The sequence below is a fragment of the Palaemon carinicauda genome, chromosome 37 (genome assembly GCF_036898095.1).
Source record: "Palaemon carinicauda isolate YSFRI2023 chromosome 37, ASM3689809v2, whole genome shotgun sequence".
Classification (NCBI taxonomy): domain Eukaryota; kingdom Metazoa; phylum Arthropoda; class Malacostraca; order Decapoda; family Palaemonidae; genus Palaemon; species Palaemon carinicauda.
In genome coordinates, this window is record NC_090761.1 from 49,383,575 (window position 1) to 49,397,683 (window position 14,109).

Below are 14,109 nucleotides of genomic sequence, written 5' to 3' on the forward strand. Positions count from 1 at the left end.
GAAATACCTCATGAAAGAGATGGTCTATGATGATAATGTCGTACTCCTTCCTCCTCCTGTAGAGTTCCTTAACGTGAGGAACTTGATAGATGTCTCTCGCCATTTTACACATCCTCTCCTTGAGGGCACCGATGATCCCAGAAGTTCGTTTTGCTTCATCAAACATGTTTATTTGGGCTTTTGGGTAATGAGGAAGTCCGTGTGGGATTTCTTGTATGTTTGAGTTTTTGTGCTTGATGTCGTAGCTGGTTAGCATGTCTATCTGGTATAAGAGATGGTCGAAAATATAATTGGAAAAAGCTCCCATTTGACAAAGATTAAAAATCTGCATTGGCCTTTCGATTTTTTATTTGTTCTAAATTACACTTTACACTGACGACATACATATACACTTGGTAAAATTCCTCCTGTTATCCTGATTATTTCTCAGGATTTTTACTTTTCTATTTAACGGTAAAAACTGTTGACACTTACTTTGTGGCCTCGATCTGCAAGGGCCTCTACTAAAGGCACGAAGACATTTCTGTGGCTCTTACTGCCAACAGGAAGGAGCACGAGGACCTTGTAGGACCTTTCAGGAGGAGGGAGACCTGCTCCTCCAAACCCCATCCACATCAGCAACAGCAAGGCAGCAGATGGCCATTTCATCTGCAGGGAAAGATCAGCTTTTGTTGCACACGAGAGAAAGGAGTAATCATGCTCATAGGGATAGGGTTTTAATTTAAAACACTAAAGACATCCATGAAAATGGATTCCACTGTACCCTGTAGGCAGGATAGGTTATGTATAGTGATGTGGTTCACTATTATTCGTTAAGACTCAAACTTAACGATTGTATTATTTCAGAATTATTTCAAGTATTTGTATTATTTTCATTGCATAATTTTTTTTCTAAGGTTAAGGTTTATTCAGATATTAGAGTTCAAGTCAAAGTAATTATATAATTTCAGATCGTAGCATTTTTGTCTTATTCTAAGTTTTATTCAGAATTAATTTTTTCATAACTTAATTTTGTTATGTAAATTCTTTTATAAGTGTTGTAATTTATAAAGATTATATTTATTTTTGTAAAGAGTGCATAATTCCAATCATCATTATTTAAGACCCAATTTTGCTTGCTTCCTGTTAAAAACTACAGTAAGTAAAATACGTTTTAATAATACTTAAGAATAATTACCCAGTTTGGTTTTGAGTGTGCTTAAGAGACCTTTGGATATTCAGTGTTTTATATATTGCTGTCTGGGGGTTATTTAACAGTCTCAGAATCCGTGAATTAATGTCTTAAATTGTAACAATTTTAATGTAAAAGCAAACAAGGGAGTTCAGAATTCGAGAGGTTGATTAACTTGCCAGTTACAGATTATATTATAATATATGTTTGGTTCCCAGTCACAATTAATAGTATAATATATTTTGTTAGTGCCCAGACCAGAGAGCCATATATATATATATATATATATATATATATATATATATATATATATATATATATATATATATATAAACACACACATATATATATACATAAATACATACATTTATATACTGTACATATATATACATATACATACATACACATGTACAAACATACATACATAGTGTATATATATATATATATATATATATATATATATATATATATATATATATAAAATACATATATACATGCATACACATATAAATACAAACACACACACACACACACACACACATATATATATATATATATATATATATATATATATTATAAATATATTTATACATATATACATATATCATAATGTATATAAACTATATATATGTAAACTATTTAGTGAATTATGGTGGAAATTGCAATATATATATATATATATATATATATATATATATATATATATATATATATATATATATATATATATATATATATATATATACATACATACATATATATTATATATATAAACTATATATATGTAAACTATTTAGTGATTTATGGTGGGAATTGCAGATGATAAGATATTTAAATAAATAAAGCGTAAATGGTCAATGAATATGCAGAGAGACGTCAAATATAAGTTATGGACGATCCTCTAGAGATTGTTAATGAATATACGAACTTAGGACAGACTGTAAGTGTTTCCCGAGGACATGAAACCTAAATCAAAAGTAGGGTAAGCATGGGATAGAGAGTTTTTGGAAAACAAAATTATATTTTTAAAGGTAAAATGATACTTTTCTGAAAAAAATAAAAGTATTTAATCAGACAGTCCTACCAGTACTAACTGGTACATCAGAAATTTGGCAACTTTGTAAAGCCTTAGCACATAAGTTAGTTACAACTGAAAGAGCTATGAAAAGAATAATTATGGGATTTTCACTGGGAGACAGAAAAAGAGCAACCAGGATAAGAGAAAATAAAGTAGATGACATTCTAAAAACATGTAAGAAAAAGCAATGGACATGAGCAAGTCATGTTATGAGAATGGACATAATAGATGCAAATTAAGAATAACAGAATGGGTTCCTCGAGATTGCAAAAGAACCAGGGGAAGGAAGAGAAGACGAAGGATTCGTGAGCTAAGAAAATTAGCGGGTATAAACTGACATAGAATGGCCATAAACAGACGAGTTTTGAAGGACAGGTCTTACTTTACTTTACATACTTTGATGGCTGCTTTTCCGGTCCCATACAGCAGGGGAACCCCACTCTCTACAGGACCTCCACTGTTGTTTTACCTTATTCGTTCAGAGTATTTAACGTTTCACGTCTCGTATTCTTCATTTACTGTTAAATCGTCACTGTCAAAAGACTCATGAAATAAGAAAGTCTTCAGTTTCCTCTGGAAAGCCTTAATGTCTTCAATCATTCGAATGTTTCGTGGGAGCTTATTATATAGTATTTACTTAACTAATTAAATCATTAATATTTCATTGTGTTATAGGCCTAATTCCCTTGAAAAACAGCCGATTTCTGGTATTTTTTACTCGAATTTCTCCCGATCCAAACAGTCACAACAAACTACAAAGGCTACAAAATCCGCACGAGGTAGCTTTTTATCTACAATAGTCTTTAAAAATACAATAGTTGTTTACCGTCTCTCGCCAGATGTAGTTTTAAAAAAAATCCGGAGAAGAATCAGAGCGTCCGACTACGCAAAATCAAACTGATTCACGACCAATATTAAATTCACATTACTGTACAAAACGTCGGTGGATGAGTGCCGAGATAACTGATAGCTCACAAGAAGAGGGTTAGGTTTTATATAACGGTTAAAGGAAATTTTAGAAATGCAATTAATGTACATACATACATGAAAAGCACCGAGATATTTTTCCTTTTTAACAATTTGTGTTTGTCGTGAAAGTTTGTGGATAAGACTCCTAATTCGAAGTGGATAAAGTATATACAGAACAAAATATATTAGATATTGCCCAAATTAATACTAAATCACTGTCAAAACATATCAAATCATCATGATAAGATATCACTATTATATCTCTACTGAGAGGTTGAGATAGGGGTCAACCATAGGACTAAGCGAGTAGACACTTTGTGGAATTTTAAAATTACACTGCTGCCCAAAGTGTATCAAATCTTAAAGATTAAATATTTTTTTTTTTTTTTTAAATAACATTCAACTTATCTTAGCGAGACTCGACATCATCTATTGACGTTCGCCCAAAACGTGAATCAATATGAAGCATAAATTTTCAGAAAGTGAGCCTAAAATCACTTCCCACATTCAATGAGGAATTAGGAAAAGAACGTTAGTATGAGAGCTATATTATCATTCAATAGAGCTAAGTCGAGAACTGAGACTAAACACTGTGAGCCATAGTTTACATAAAGTAAAATAGCCTAAAAAATATTGTAGCCTAAACCCTGATATGAACACCGAAGTATTTTACATGTTCATAAAACTTACTTTTCCACACATCATCCAGAAGTGAACAGTTGTTACTTCTCCACAGATCAGGTCACCAAATTTACCAATTCTGTTCAACATGAAACAAAACAAACAGGAGAAGCAACCCCTCAGAATCCTACTTCAAGGGCAAGGCTATAACAATGACCTTTGAACATTTCATTATGCTTAAAATAAGCACTAAGTAGGAATTACAGGCAAAGGTTACTCGTACCTCAAATGGAATCGGTAGGCATCGGGTTTCTCCAGAAAACATTTTCTTGGTTCAAAGATGTCATGATTGATGTTCTTGCCAATTCTCATATTTTCTCGAACTTTCAATATCATACTAATGAAATATAACCGACTCTTGTAATTGGGAATCTTGGCCCTTAAAAACCAATTTAAGTAGAGTTGTAAACTATAAATTTTGTGACCGACCATCTGTACAACATTTCAGAATATTTTATATATATATATATATATATATATATATATATATATAATATATATATATATATATATATATATATATATATATATATATATATATATATATATATATATATATATATATATATATATACGTAAATGCAGCCAAAGTATAAGTGTCTTAACTGTTTCTTTGTTTTCTTACAGATATAAAGAAAATGTAGAGCAGACATCAAGGTTATAGAGAGGCCAGTTAAGTACTCGTGTTGCCAACCGTAGGGATATGTCCCTTTTTAACTAATTTTTCTTGCCGTAGGGACGTAGGGACGCCCTTGCAAAATTTCTGGAAATTTTCGTCTAACTGTCCTTTACCTCCAGTGCTACACCACTATAAAATCCATATGATAAACTAACATACCCATTTTTTTAAATATAATTTTCCGATAATGCAAACGTTCAGAATGAACATGTCCTGCACATGTAAATAATAACCATTACCGGGTGGTATGTAGTCTGGATGTGTCACTGGCAGTGTGGTGGTGGTAGTACGCTCATGTAAGACCTGCATAAGGTTTTTGTGAAGACGGTTTTCTAGCTTATGACTAATTGACTGACCGAATACTCTTAGATAATCGTTTTCATGGGGAGGGGTACAGTAACCGAATTCAGTTTACTTTCCTTTTGGAAATAGACAAACATTCCCCCCCCCCCCACACACACACACGATATTTGTAGACACCCCCCCCCCCCCCACTCACCCGTGATAAGCCCATATTTTGTGAAGAAATTAAGCAAAGTCTTACTCATTTATTTAAATTTTTCATTTACTCTTTTCTCTTTGTATTTTGTTGGAATATAGAATTGTTCGTGGCGCTGACATATAAATGAGAAATAGCTCTATTTTCCTTGTGTAAAAAGCCAATATCGAGTTTACGTTATATTGTCCATGATTCTATATGGCTCTGGTTTCAAAAAATTAATTTCGTGGATGGTTAACTGAAGTCAAGGATGACCCTTTTCATGCCCTCTGCATAGCGTGCAATAGTAAACTTGTAGCAGGACACAGTGAGTTGGTAAAACACAGTAACAGGGAATCGCACAAGAGATCAGTTAAAGTAATTGAACGTCAACCATCTGCAGGTTAATTTTTTCAGAGGTAAATCTAGTAAAGGAACTGGAAGTACACAGGATGATATCAAGAAGCTAGAAATAATACTAAGTGGGGTATTTGCTGAACACAACATATCTATGAACACTATTGATCACTTAATTGATGCTTTAAAAATTGGTATACCTAACTGTGATGTCATCCAAGGTGTTTCTTTGCACAGAACAAAATGCTCTTACATTATCAAAAATGTTATTGCAAAAGCTGACAAGAAAAAAATTATTGAGACTCTAAAAGAGAAAAAGTTCTCCATTTTAGTAGATGAAAGTAGAGATATACCTAAAGTAAAGATTACTGCAGTGCTAGTTAGATATTTTGATGATGAGGGTAAAGGTCGAGTTGTCACACAGCTGTTAGAAGCAATTTCACAGGATGCCAGAAATAGTGATGCCGAGACTCTTAGTAAAGTAGTAAAGTCATGTTTTGTAGAGAAAGGTATTCCCTTGACCAACATAATCGCCATGGCAGCAGACAATGCAAGTGTATTAGTAGGAAAAAACAACTCCCTTATGACCAAATTGCAGAGATGTAGATGAAAGCTTCTTTACTTTAAAATGTATATGTCATTCGCTCCATAGAGTGGCTAGCAAAGCAACAAGTAATCTGCCGAGAAATATTGAAGATTTCGTTCGGAATATTGCTTCATATTTTAGTCACAGCTCAAAAAGACAGGCAGAGCTAGCAGAGTTGCAGGAATATCTTGCTGCTGAAAGACTCAAAATGCTTAGACTTGCTGATGCAAGATGGCTTGCAATGCAGCACTGCATTGAACGAATACTGAATCAGTGGGAAGTTTTAAAGCTCTTATTCTTTCAGGCTCAGATAGAAGATAAGGTTATTTCAGCAGAACTTATAATGAAAGAATTCAACAATCCATATACAAAAGCTTACCTGACATTTTTGAAATATGTGCTTGGATATTTTAATCAACTAAATGCTCTTTTTCAAAGTAAAAACAATTTGATTGGTATCCTACAAGATGAGAGCATAAGAATGACAAGACTTATTTGTAAGAACTTTATCGAACCCCAATATCTATTCAATTTGTCCAGAATTGATCCCAATAATGAAGCACAGCTTATTAAGCTTAGTCAAATAGAGTTAGAATACGAATGTGAGGCACTGCTAGCTACTACTAAGAATTTGGAAGATAACAAGCATTTCAGACAAAGGTGCCTTTCCTTTTATCAAACAGCATTCAGGGAACTTGTGAAACAGTTACCTCTCTTTGATCGTCTGTACTCAGAAATGAAATTTGTAATCTCCAAGGTAGCATTAGATATCGAGGTCAGGAAAAAAATTGCCAAATTTGGAGACTTTAGCCAAAAAGTATGAGCATCTTGAAGACTCTGTTAATGAAATCCGAAAAGAGTGGAATGGTTTGCCTATATATTTCAATTCAGATGAGTGTGAAATGCTAAAAAAGAAAAACAATGAAGAGTCAGAAAATATCTTCTCGCTTATCAGGCAACTGATCACTTAATATAAGGAAACGGTTGGGAAAGAATATATCTTCTCGCGCATCAAGCAACCAATCCCTTAATGTAAGGAAATAAGTGGGAAGGATATCTTCTTGCACATCAGTCAACTGATCCCTTATTGTAAGGAAACCGGTGGGAGAGATAACTTCTTGCGCATCAGGCAACCGATCCCTTGATGCAAGGAAAACAGTTGGAAAGAAGATATCTTCTTGCACATCAGGCAACCGTTTCCTTAATGTAAAAATAACAGTGGGAAAGATGATATTTTCTCGCACATCAGGCAACTGATCCCTTAAGGTAACGAAACCAGTGGGAAAAAAGATATCTTCTCGCGCATCAGGCAACCGATCCCTTAATGTAAGGATTACGGTGGGAAAGAAGATATTTTCTCGCACGTCAGGCAACCGATCCCTTAATGTAAGGATAACGGTGGGGAGGAAAATATCTTCTCGCACATAAGGCAACCGATCACTTAATATAAAGAAACGGGTGGGAAAGAAGATATCTTCTAGCGCATCAAGCAACCCTTAATGTAAGGATAACAGTGGGAAAGAAGATATTTTCTCGCACATCAGGCAACCGATCCCTTAATGTAAGGATAACGGTGGGAAAGAAGATATTTTCTCGCACATCAGGCAACCGATCCCTTAATGTAAGGATAACGGTGGGAAAGAGGATATTTTCTCGCACATCAGGCAACCGATCCCTTAATGTAAGGATAACGGTGGGAAAGAGGATATTTTATCGCACATCAGGCAACCGATCCCTTAATGTAAGGATAACAGTGGGAAAGAAGATATTTTCTCGCACATCAGGCAACCGATCCCTTAATGTAAGGATAACGGTGGGAAAGAGGATATTTTCTCGCACATCAGGCAACCGATCCCTTAATGTAAGGATAACGGTGGGAAAGAAGATATTTTCTCGCACATCAGGCAACCGATCCCTTAATGTAAGGATAACGGTGGGAAAGAAGATATTTTCTCGCACATCAGGCAACCGATCCCTTAATGTAAGGATAACGGTGGGAAAGAAGATATTTTCTCGCACATCAGGCAACCGATCCCTTAATGGAAGGTTAACGGTGGGAAAGAAGATATTTTCTCGCACATCAGGCAACCGATCCCTTAATGGAAGGATAACGGTGGGAAAGAAGATATTTTCTCGCACATCAGGCAACCAATCCCTTAATGTAAGGTTAACGTTGGGGAAGAAGATATTTTCTCGCACATCAGGCAACCGATCTCTTAACGTAAGGATAACAGTGGGGAGGAAAATATCTTCTCGCACATAAGGCAACCGATCACTTACTATAAAGAAACGGGTGGGAAAGAACATATCTTCTAGCGCATCAAGCAACCCTTAATGTAAGGATAACGGTGGGAAAGATGATATTTTCTCGAACGTCAGGCAACCGATCTCTTAACGTAAGGATAACAGTGGGGAGGAAAATATCTTCTCGCACATAAGGCAACCGATCACTTAATATAAAGAAACGGGTGGGAAAGAAGATATCTTCTCGCACATCAAGCAACCCTTAATGTAAGGATAATGGTGGGAAAGAAGATATTTTTGCACATAAGGCAACCGATCCCTTAACGTAAGGATAACAGTGGGGAGGAAAATATCTTCTCGCACATTAGGCAACCGATCTCTTAACGTAAGGATAACAGTGGGGAGGAAAATATCTTCTCGCACATAAGGCAACCGATCACTTAATATAAAAAAACGGGTGGGAAAGAAGATTTCTTCTCGCGCATCAAGCAACCCTTAATGTAAGGATAACGGTGGGAAAGAAGATATCTTCTCGCGCATCAAGCAACCCTTAATGTAAGGATAACGGTGGGAAAGAAGATATTTTCTCGCACATCAGGCAACCGATCCCTTAACGTAAGGATAACAGTGGGGAGGAAAATATCTTCTCGCACATAAGGCAACCGATCACTTAATATAAGGAAATGGGTGGGAAAGAAGATATCTTCTCACGCATCAAGCAACCAATCCCTTAATGTAAGGATAACGGTGGAGGAAGAAAATATCTTTTCGCGCATCGAGCAAACGATACCTTGATGTAAGGAAACCAGTGGGAGCGATAACTTCTCGCGAATCAGGCAACCGATCCCTTGATGCAAGGAAAACAGTGGGAAAAAAGATATCTTTTCGCACATCAGGCAACCGACCCCTTTAGGTAAGAATAATGGTGGGAAAGAAGATATCTTCTCGCACATCAGGCAACCGACCCCTTTAGGTAAGAATAATGGTGGGAAAGAAGATATCTTCTCGCACATCAGGCAACCGACCCCTTTAGGTAAGAATAATGGTGGGAAAGAAGATATCTTCTCGCACATCAGGCAACCGACCCCTTTAGGTAAGAATAATGGTGGGAAAGAAGATATCTTCTCGCGCATCAGGCAATACATCCTTAACCCTGGATAGGTACGGTGGGTCATTTGCGACCCCGAGCGTAAAAAAAAAACAGGTTTTTCTCACGTGACTCACCCCTGTGACTGAATTTGTGGGTGATCGACCTGCAGGAGGTGTCTCCCCTACACGCTCTAGTAGTGTCCAGATGTGCATTGCTGTAGCTGTACTCCTTCCCCGATTTCTGAGACGCGTCGGGGTCGTTCGCGTCCAAGTTTACCCTTCTGAGGTAGTTTGCATAATTATCAAAGTTATTACGTATTATGAAATTGTCGTAGAATGGTGCAACTTGTATAGGTTATCAGTTGTGAAAAGTCTTGGTGGATTGTTTGGCTACCATGTGCATGTTTTTTTTTTTAGTTAAAATGTCGTTCATCACCACGAGGACCATTTTACCGCGAGTGCCCCTTTTTCATTTTTTTTTCATTTTTTTGCCAAGTCATTTTTCCGTAAGATATTGCCAAATAGTGTCGTAAAACTTTTGCTTGTTTAGTGTTGGAAAGTGTGTCTAGATGATCTGGCTACCCATGCATGACTTTGTTTTTGTCAGATACGACGTAGTTATTGGTATATTGGGTATCTAACTGCGGTTACCAATTTCTGTTTTTTTTTTCAATATTTGTAAAAATTACTACGTAGTAAGGAATTGCCGTATATTATTCATTTTTTTTTCATGTTTATGTGTTAGAAAGTGTGCCTTGATGGTTGGGCTAACACGTGCATGTCTTTTTTTTTATCTGAGATGTCGTATATTAGAATGTCGGGCATTTTACCGCGAGTGTCCCTTTTTAATTTTTTTTAATTTTTTTGCCAAGTCATTTTTCCGTAAGATATTGCGAAATAGTGTCGTAAAACTTTTGCTTTTTTAATGTTGGAAAGTGTGTCTAGATGATCTGGCTACCCATGCGTGATTTTGTTTTTGTCAGATACGACGTAGTTATTGGTATATTGGGTATTTAACTGCGGTTGCCAATTTCTGTTTTTTTTTCAATATTTGTAAAAATTTACTACGTAGTAAGGAATTGCCGTATATTATTGATTTTTTTTTCATGTTTATGTGTTAGAAAGTGTGCCTTGATGGTTGGGCTAACACGTGCATGTCTTTTTTTTTTTATCTGAGATGCCGTATATTAGAATGTTGGGCATTTTTCCGCGAGTGCCCCTTTTTATTTGTTTTGCATTTTTTTGCTTAGTCATGTTACCGTAAGGAATTGGCAAGTAGTGTCGCAAAACTTATATTTTTATAGTGTTGGAAAGTGTTTCTAGATGATCTGGCTACCCATGCCTATTTTTTTTTTAGCCAGATATGGCGTATATATAAGTATGTGTTCGATTTTCCTGTGATTGCCATTTTTTCGTTTTTTCCCATTTCTTTCAAAATTACTACGTACTAAGGAACTATCACAGAGTAATATTTCATTTATATGTTTATTTGTCGGAAAATATGCCTTGATGGTTTGCCTAGCACGTGGCTGAAATTTTTTTTTTTCTGAAATGCCGTATATTAGAATGGCCATTTTTCCACGAGTGCCCCTTTTTATTTGTTTTGCATTTTTTTGCTTAGTCATGTTACCGTAAGGAATTGGCAAGTAGTGTCGCAAAACTTATATTTTTATAGTGTTGGAAAGTGTTTCTAGATGATCTGGCTACCCATGCCTATCTTTTTTTTAGCCAGATATGGCGTATATATAGGTATGTGTTCGATTTTCCGGTGATTGCCATTTTTTCGTTTTTTCCCAATTCTTTCAAAATTACTACGTACTAAGGAACTATCACAGAGTAATGATTCCTGTAGATGTTTATTTGTCGGAAAATTGTGTTTACTTTTTTTTTGATTGAATATCATCAAATTTTTTTAGCTAAAATATTGTTTTACATTTTTTTTTTCGATTTTATTTCCCTTCAAAAAAATTTTTTGGGTCAGAATTTTAATTTTATAGTCGTAAAATAATCGACAATTATCCAGCAACCCACCATACAATTTTTATGCATATCCAATAATAATTAGATTAGTAAATAACACCTTGAAATTGACATACCCTTCCTACATTTCAAGTGGCAGATTAGGGAGTCTGAGTCAGTGTGGTTGGCGGCCATTTTGTGGACATATCCGAAGCGTAAGCTGCCCTATCTATATATATTCTTGTTCCCTATAGAATTTGTGATATTTTGGTATATTTTTACCTGCATAAATATCATATTATATATTAAATATATGTATTTTTTTACGAAATTTCCAAGTACTCAAAAAATTACCTTTAGATATGGCCCCTGATATAAATGTAATTTACAAAATAATGAAGATTTTTTTACATATTTCTATTTTAGGATAACATATGTTTATTCCCTAAAAAAAAATTAGCCACTTCCTATTTCATTTGGGTACCCAAAAAAATTCATGAAATTTGGACAATTTTTTTTGGCCAAAAAAAGTTACCCTTTTTTTCTCATTTCAGATCTTCACCTCCATGGGTCTGACTTCATCCAAAATACATCAAGATGTGTCCTAAACATTCAAGAATCAATTCCTAAAAGGATTTGTGTATATATGTATAAACTTTTTTTTTATGAATTTTTATGTCAGGTCTTTTTTTTTCTACTTAATTTTTTAAAATATTTATAATAAATAGTTTTTCTGCAGATGAGTAGTATTTATCTTTACAGTTGTTTTAAGCATTCATTGAAGTTTTTTTTGGCAAAAGAAAAAAGGAGGTTACTGCAAAAACTGATTTTTCAAGAATTTTTTTTGGCGTCGGGGTCGTTCGCGTCCGAGTATACCCTTAAAGGGGTGTCCGAGGACCGTACCTATCCAGGGTTAAAGTAAGGAAACGGGTAAGAAAGAAGATATCTTCTCGCGCATCAAGCAACCGACCCCTTAATGTAAGTATAACGGTGGGAAAAATTATATCTTCTCACAAATCAGGTAACCGACCCCCTTAATGTAAGGATAACGGTGGATAAAAAGATATCTTCTCGCAAATCAGGCGTGGATTATCATACTCTCAAATATGAACCAAGTTTGAATTTGTGACAAGGATGTCTAAACTTATGGCTGATTACGCGATGTGGACGTTTCGCTCTTCAGTGACCTTGATCTTTGACCTTCCAAATTTAACTATTTCCAGCTCTTTACATTACAATTTAAAATTCTTGCAAATTTCATTACTTTAATAATAAAATATTGGCCATATGGTTGATGACCGGAATAGGACCTTTTGCTTGACCTTTACCATGAACTCAACCTTGACCTTCAACCTTAAAATATATGAGCTGGAGTGGATTTTTAAACACTCAAATATGAACCAAGTTTGAAGTCTCTGTGATAACGGATGTCCAAACTTCTGACTAATTACGTGAATAGGACATTTTTCTTGACCGCGACCTTAACCTTACCCTTAATCATTTCCAGCTTTTTACATAACAGTTAATCCGCGCAAGTTTAATTACTCTACGATTAAAATTGTGGCAAGGAAGGTGTTCACTAATACACACACACGCGCACACAAACAGGGGGTAAAACAAACTCCTTCCAACTTCATTGGCGGAGATAATAAGTTATATGCTATAGCTTAGGGACCCAACTATACATAATTCTATTCCTCCTAATCCACATTTGAGTATTGATGTTTTTCACTCCCATATTATGATCACAAATTCACAAAAGCAATATAATCTCAAAACTATAGTAGGGAGCTATTTCATAACTGAGCAATGGCATACACGAATGTGATATTCAATATCGTTTGGCCGTAACTAGTAAATTTTATACTTTGTATAATGTTTATTTTTTTCTCATATCGTTTATTTACTTCCTTATTCTCTTTCCTCACAGGGGTATTTTTCCCTATTGGAGCCCTGGAGCTTATAGTATCTTGCCTTTCCAAATAGGGTTGTAGCTTGGCTAGTAGTAACAACAACAACAACAACAACAATAATAATAATAAAGTTCCTGAGCAATTGTTATATTTCATAGTCACCCATCCCATTAGTCTGGTCCATTTTCTTTTTCAATACTATTTTCTATGATTATCTCATGAGTGGACTTAGCTTTATAAATCTACTAATATCTTCTACAGTATCTGGAAGACTTCGTACTTATTTCTCTTTCTATTGGATAAATTGCTTCGTCTATTTCACTTTTTCTTCGTTGTTTATATGTCTGTAGAATGCCGCAGATATCAATCAATTTTGTAATAATTATAGGGAATATCAAACTTAACAAAGCAGGATAAAATATACAGCATACAAACGTGTATATAAAGGCGATAAAACAATCCACAACCTTAATCACAATAATTAATAATGATAATCATTACCTTTCCACCCCGACATTACTTCTGGAGAAGCAAATTCATAAGCAACAATACAATTGATATTTTTTTTTTATCAAAGGACTAACAAACATGTCGCATCAACTCGGCGCCCTTTTCACCTTTAGCCTGCTTTTCTTTTTCCTTTTTTTAAGGGAATATTCTTTTTAAGTCTATTCTTCATACTTTGATTCATTCTCTTTTGTCCGTTTCTATTCCGGCCCCTCAAAAGGTCAAAAATGCAGATACTGACGAAATCGACTTAGTCGCCTATAGAGCGCTAAACTCTTTGATGTAACATAGTTTTACATGTATTAATTCTGTTATTGTAGCATAATACAGAGATAAAAATATTTAAAATCTGTTATAATCTGTAATTATAATATATCTATATCCTAAATTTGTATTAT

General features: G+C 34.9%; 1 protein-coding gene across 1 annotated transcript in view; it reads right to left on the bottom strand.

The window, feature by feature from the left end:
• Positions 1-3,273, bottom strand: part of LOC137629307 (uncharacterized) — a 211,968-nt gene extending 208,695 nt beyond the window's left edge. The window contains exons 1-3 of the mRNA XM_068360564.1: positions 3,174-3,273; positions 475-648; positions 8-262 (exon numbers count right to left, since the gene is read on the bottom strand). Coding sequence (XP_068216665.1) covers positions 8-262; positions 475-648 — 429 coding nt within the window. The 5' untranslated portion in view covers positions 3,174-3,273. The remainder of the gene's footprint in view (positions 1-7; positions 263-474; positions 649-3,173) is intronic.
• Between the last annotated feature and the right edge of the window lie 10,836 nt (positions 3,274-14,109).